At 44.9% G+C, this 6,029-nt stretch overlaps 1 protein-coding gene across 5 annotated transcripts; it reads left to right on the forward strand.

Moving 5' to 3' along the window:
* Window positions 1-1,546: 1,546 nt before the first annotated feature.
* On the forward strand, window positions 1,547-5,000 carry LOC115123914 (ras-related protein Rab-5A). Of its 5 annotated transcripts, none has more exons than XM_029653279.2 (6): window positions 1,547-1,565; window positions 3,613-3,842; window positions 3,939-4,090; window positions 4,291-4,413; window positions 4,519-4,612; window positions 4,810-5,000. In XM_029653279.2, the coding sequence occupies exons 2-6, from the start codon at window positions 3,677-3,679 to the stop codon at window positions 4,923-4,925; spliced, it is 651 nt and encodes a 216-aa protein (XP_029509139.1). In that variant the 5' UTR covers window positions 1,547-1,565; window positions 3,613-3,676; the 3' UTR covers window positions 4,926-5,000. The 5 variants fall into 5 exon arrangements, with proteins under 5 accessions (XP_029509139.1, XP_029509134.1, XP_029509138.1 ...); XM_029653274.2 differs by lacking the exon at window positions 1,547-1,565 and adding an exon at window positions 1,595-1,723; XM_029653278.2 differs by lacking the exon at window positions 1,547-1,565 and adding an exon at window positions 1,604-1,690.
* Window positions 5,001-6,029: the final 1,029 nt, after the last annotated feature.

A 6,029-nucleotide genomic window follows, 5' to 3' on the forward strand; every position in this document is an offset into this window, starting at 1 on the left:
AGGCTTTGAGCCGGTTCGTGACAGTAGGAAAACCTGCAGTGTATCAAATACTTGTTCTCCCCACTGTATGAGATGAGTAATGTAGGGTATGTAAACATTTAAAGTGGCTTTAAACATTTAAAGTGGCTAGTATACATGTATTACATAAAGATGGCAAGATGCAGTAGATGGCATAGAGTACAGTATATACAGGTTAACAGTCTGATGGCCTTGAGATATAAGCTGTTTTTCAGTCTCTCAGTCCCTGCTTTGATGCACCTGTACTGACCTGCACCTGTACTGACCTCGCCTTCTGGATGATAGCGGGGTGAACAGGCAGTGGCTTGGGTGGTTGTTGTCCTTGATGATCTTTATGGCCTTCCTGTGACATCGGGTGGTGTAGGTGTCCTGGAGGGCAGGCAGTTTGCCCCCGGTGATGCGATGTGCAGACCTCACTACCCTCTGGAGAGCCTTACGGTTGTGGGCGGAGCAGTTGCCGTACCAGGCGGTGATACAGCCCGACAGGATGCTCTTGATTGCATCTGTAAAAGTTTGTATGCTTTGGTGACAAGCCACATTTCTTCAGCCTCCTGAGGTTGAAGAGGCACTGCTGCGCCTTCACCATGCTGTCTGTGTGGGTGGACCAATTCAGTTTGTCTGTGATGTGTACGCAGAGGAACTTAGCTTACTACCCTCTCCACTACTGTCCCGTCGATGTGGATAGGAGGGTGCTCCCTCTGCTGTTTCCTGAAGTCTACGATCATCTCCTTTGTTTTGTTGACGTTGAGTGTGAGGTTATTTTCCTGACACCACACTCTGAGGGCCCTCACCTCCTCCCTGTAGGACGTCTCGTCCTTGTTGGTAATCAAACCTACCACTGTAGTGTCGTCCGCAAACTTTGTATGCCTCCTTGTCTGTATACCTACAGACACAAAAGTGAGCAGTTCAGTCATCTGCACCCAATACAGCTAGCCTTCAACATATTGTTATAGCCTATATATTATTACCTTTTTGTTGATTGATATGCATTGAATTGTCTATTTTTGCAAATATGAAAAGATAGATGGCATCATCACAAAACAATATAAATTTAGATCATATAAGGGACAAACCTTACCTTAAATTGAGGAGATCTTGACATTTTTCAGTTAAGTGCCTGCACCTGCTGTCCTTTCAAATTCAAATCCCAATGTTTCAGTTGGGCAGTTAGGTTCCTTTAGGAACCCCCACCAATTAAGGAGGTTCCTCAATGAACCCTAACTCCTATGGGGACCTTGGAATAACCTTTTGGTGGCCATTTTCAGTGCTAAGGTTCTTCGAAGAACTTTGAGGATCTTAGAAGAATCCTTGTTGAACCCCTCATTTTTAGAGTGTATGTTGTTCAGAAGGAATGCAAGTTCGAATAGAGTTTCTACACACGCGCACTTCACTGAGGAGGCGTTCCCGAGCGGAAATATGCACATGTATGCTACAACGTGCCAATAGGATCTCGCTAGCTCTTGGTTGGCTTTGCCCGAGGTGGAGCTTGTTCTGCCCACTATGCTTCATTTGCTCCCACTGTAAACGACACAGATAAAGTATCTTGGGTTAGTTATAACTATCTTTGGTCACATTCTCTGCAAGAGCAGACTTGCTGTGTGACGTGTAGAAGGGGCGGAAGGGATGTTTGTGTTTTGGTTCTAAATGGGAAGTTGCAAGAAGAAAGAAAAAGGTGGAGACGTGATCTGGGTTGTTGAAATTAATTGTAGGTTTAACAATGCGTATCCGCACTGCGCCCTTTAATTAGTGTATAGACTATTTTGGGGGTAGTCTGTGTTCATAAACAACCACTAGGTTTCAGGTATAGTACGCGAAATGGTGTTACACGTTGTGGATTTCAGCTCGTTAGTTGTCAGCTGGCTAGCTAACGTGCTATGCTAACATTACATGTCTGATGAGAAACGCAAAAATAGGCCTCGTCCCCGAATTGGGAAGGACTCTAACGTTAGGTAACAACGGGTTTGTCAGTTCAAAGTTCCGACTTAAACAGTGTTCATAATAATATATATTGGTTGTTGATCGTGGCGGATATGGGTTCGTCATACCCTTCTGCTTACTAGCTAACTATCTTCTTGAAAAAGCCAGCCAACTCCATCATCGCATACTGACATGTTTTGCTAGTTTGTCAGCCAGTTAACGTTAGCCAGTTAGCTGTTTAGCAAGACGGTCAACAATCAGGTAGCTAGTATGTAACGTTATAGCATACGTTATTAATTTGGATGCTGATGTAGCTATATAAACAACCAAGCTAATAATCTATCTAGCTAAATTAGCAAGATATCTAACGTTAGTTGGGTAAGCGTTAGCTTCTATTTGGGAATGTCGTCCTCTCAATGTTCTAGCTATCGCTAGCTACGAAAATAAAGCGAAGAATAGCTCACGTTAGCTATACTAGTAACGAGCTAGTTTGGAAATTTGAACTATCCATACTAGCATGGATTCATAACAGTGCTAGTTGAGTTCCCACTTTGAAGGCAACAGCCAGTACAGCCCGTTGCTGTCAGCCTATTGTGCATGTTTACCTTTTAGCTTGTCGCTATTAGTTAGTTAGGCATTGGCAAACTTATTTACATTGGAAGGCATTCTTAAAACATCACTGCAACGCCTTGCCCTTCAGCCTGTATGCGATTGTAAATATGTCACCTTGCTGAGTAGTGTTTTCCTCATAATGTGTGTGTTTTGTCACTTGAGGGGCTAAATTTCAGCACCTAGACTGAGAATGTTACTTTGTGTACCCACAGGGTGTGAATGGTTTTGACTGGAAACACATATGGGGAGTTCAGAGCCATATCATTCTATCTTTTTACTACTGCCAACTTGAAAGATTTACATGTAAGGCACACAACCTCTTGTCAGTTACATTTGAACAGGGAAAAAAGCTCTGTCAGATCAGATCCATCTCCGATATACCACTCAGACTGGTCAGCTAGCTAGGTTTGACTGGCTGTGTGGCAAGGAAAGGTGGGGATACCTAGTCAGTTGCACAACTGAATGTAATCAACTGACATGTGTTTTACCCATTTAACCCAACCCCTCTGAATCAGAGAGGTGCTGCTTTAATCAATGTCCACGTCATCGGCTCACAGGGAGCAGTTGTTGTTGGGGGTTAACAGCTTTGCTCAAGGGGAGAACAGCAGATCTTTCCACCTTGCTGACCTTACCGTTACTGGCCCAATGCTCTTAACCACTAGGCTACTTGCTGCCCCAACCATGTTTATTTTTCTACATGTTTTTCTCTCTTGTCTTCAGTGGAGACAGGAGAATCTATCCATTGTTTACTTCCTTGAGGAAGGAGGGGAAGAATTTCCAGTCAATTATGTAGTTCATTACTAAGTTAATCTCTTTGTGAGGCACGTCTGGACTCCGATATCAAGGTTTCTTCCTTTTCTCTTTCGAGAAGCATGTCCACCCCTGACTCAATCATAGAGGATGTAGATCTAGGCCAGGGTTAAACTACGCGTCAAAACAACTTTATGAAAACATCTTTATCTCTACTTCAAAACACCCTTATCTCTAACACATCTGACATAGCCCTAGTTAAAAATGTCATCAGAGACACGTGTCTCATTGTTTTTCATCTATCGACTCCTCCAGCTGAAGCCCTAAAAGTGCAGTCAGACGTGTGGGACAGACACTGACTGGGGGATCTGACCAGGCCATGGCCAACAGGGGAGGTGCTACGAGACCCAACGGGTCTAATGCTGGGAACAAGATCTGCCAGTTCAAGTTAGTGCTGCTGGGGGAGTCGGCGGTGGGCAAGTCCAGCCTGGTGCTCCGCTTTGTCAAGGGCCAGTTCCACGAGTTCCAGGAGAGCACCATAGGAGGTGACTTACGACTGCACTCAATGATGCACTTAAGCCTGTTTTTTTACAGTTCAGGTCAACTATGTATTTGACATATCTCTCTGCTCTCCTCCCCAGCGGCCTTCCTGACCCAGACAGTGTGTCTAGACGACACGACGGTGAAGTTTGAGATCTGGGATACGGCGGGACAGGAGCGCTACCACAGCCTGGCGCCCATGTACTACAGAGGGGCGCAGGCCGCCATCGTGGTCTACGACATCACAAATGAGGCAAGTGGTGTCATGATGTCATCAATACACTTCCCACTCATGATCAGGACCTCGATAGATTACGTAACCAATGCCACCTTCCTTCGTCAAAATGATAATTGATCTCACATGTTTGCATAGGTGGTCACACTTGTGATCCCTTCACGCTGGATTATTCAAATACCTTTGGAAGTTGTGAGTACCATGTTTCTTGTCTCCAGGAGTCATTTGCCCGGGCCAAGAACTGGGTGAAGGAGCTGCAGAGACAAGCCAGCCCCAACATTGTCATCGCTTTGTCAGGCAACAAGGCTGACCTCGCCAGCAAGAGAGCCGTCGACTTCCAGGTGAGCCCTCCAAACACCCTTACCTGTCTCGTGCCACTTTAGAACACACCTGTGTGTGTCTGAGTTTGACAGACAGTGACTGTCTCTGACATGGTGCTTTCCCAGGATGCCCGGTCTTATGCAGACGACAACAGCTTGCTCTTCATGGAGACGTCGGCCAAGACATCTATGAATGTGAACGAGATATTCATGGCTATTGGTAGGTACCTCTCACTCCTTGATCCGCATCACTTTACTGATCTATAATTGAATAGGGCCCTGCACAAGCAAATGCTCTAATACATACTTAGACAAGTAACAAGAAAATGTGAACTAGCAGGATGTTTTGATCTAGCGATCTTCATCAGTAGCTGGCATTTTGTGAAGTTTTTGTTTTGTTTTTCCTCCGTGCTCTAGCGAAAAGATTGCCCAAGAGCGAGCCTGCAGCCGCTGGAGCTAACAGTGGGCGGAACAGGGGTGTCGACCTAACTGAAGCCGCCCAGCCAACCAAGGCCCCCTGCTGCAGTAACTAATGCGATGCCCACCTACTGCAGCGACTAATACGACCGATGCCCGACTTTCGCTGCAGTAAACTAATGTGACGCTCCCCCAAAAAAACTCTGATCTGCAGCAACGAAAAAAGTTGATATCTGAACCCTCCTTCCCTTCTCCTCTCTGCAGTAACTAATGCAAAGCAACACCCTCGTCTATATTTCTCAACTACGCCCCACCCCTCCCCCACTGGTTCTGCTGTTACTAATTGAAACTCCTCCCACCTTCCTCTTTTTTTCCCCCTTAAATTAGTGCTGCCTTCCCTACCCCATTCCTCCAGACTATTGGCTAGTAGCAGGACTAAAGGGCGGGGCTCCTTTAGTGATTTTTTGTGATTTGGTCTCCTCTCCTGGGATAGATAGACTGTTTCTAATACGCAATCTCTCATGTCCGTTTTTTGTTTTTGTTCGATTTTTGTTTTGTTTTTCACAGTTATTCATCGGAATTATGGATGCATGTATCACTACAAGGCCTAACATGATGATGAAAAAATATATATATTTGAACTTTATTCAGCGGCACACAAAACATCTTAGAGTGAAAAGAGGAGTGTCTCCAAAAACGCTGACAGAAAAAACAGAGGGAGAGATGAGAGGGGAAGAGAGGCTCCAAAGGTTTGTTAGTGCTAAATCATAAGGAAGCTAAAGAAAAAACTGTTTAGCAGGGACTTGGATCCCTGCTAGTTTCTTTCTCGGTTGGTCCCTCTGTTTGTCTGGCCTCCTCTTTCTCTTGTGTAACATATTCATATGCTTTCTCAACTAAACCTTTTAGTACCACTAGTGTAGTGTTGTTCCCTTCTCTCTTGGCCCCATCCCAGGGCCTTGCCTGCTTCTAGAGTTCAGTCCCAAATCAAACCTTAACTAACTCTTGAACCAGGGGTGTCTAACTCCTTTTGCCCCAGTGGCCGCATTTGGTCTTCAACAAGGTCCAAATGGCCGCACTGAAAATTGGTTTTATTTCCTTGCCGCCATCGTATTTGGAATTTTGATGCTTTTTCATTGTCTAGTGATTATTATCCAGCTGGACAGTCAAGAAACGGTATGCATGTAGGTCCATTATCATTTCTATATAGTTTCAAAAATATA

This window comes from Oncorhynchus nerka, linkage group LG4, assembly GCF_034236695.1.
Source record: "Oncorhynchus nerka isolate Pitt River linkage group LG4, Oner_Uvic_2.0, whole genome shotgun sequence".
Lineage (NCBI taxonomy): Eukaryota > Metazoa > Chordata > Actinopteri > Salmoniformes > Salmonidae > Oncorhynchus > Oncorhynchus nerka.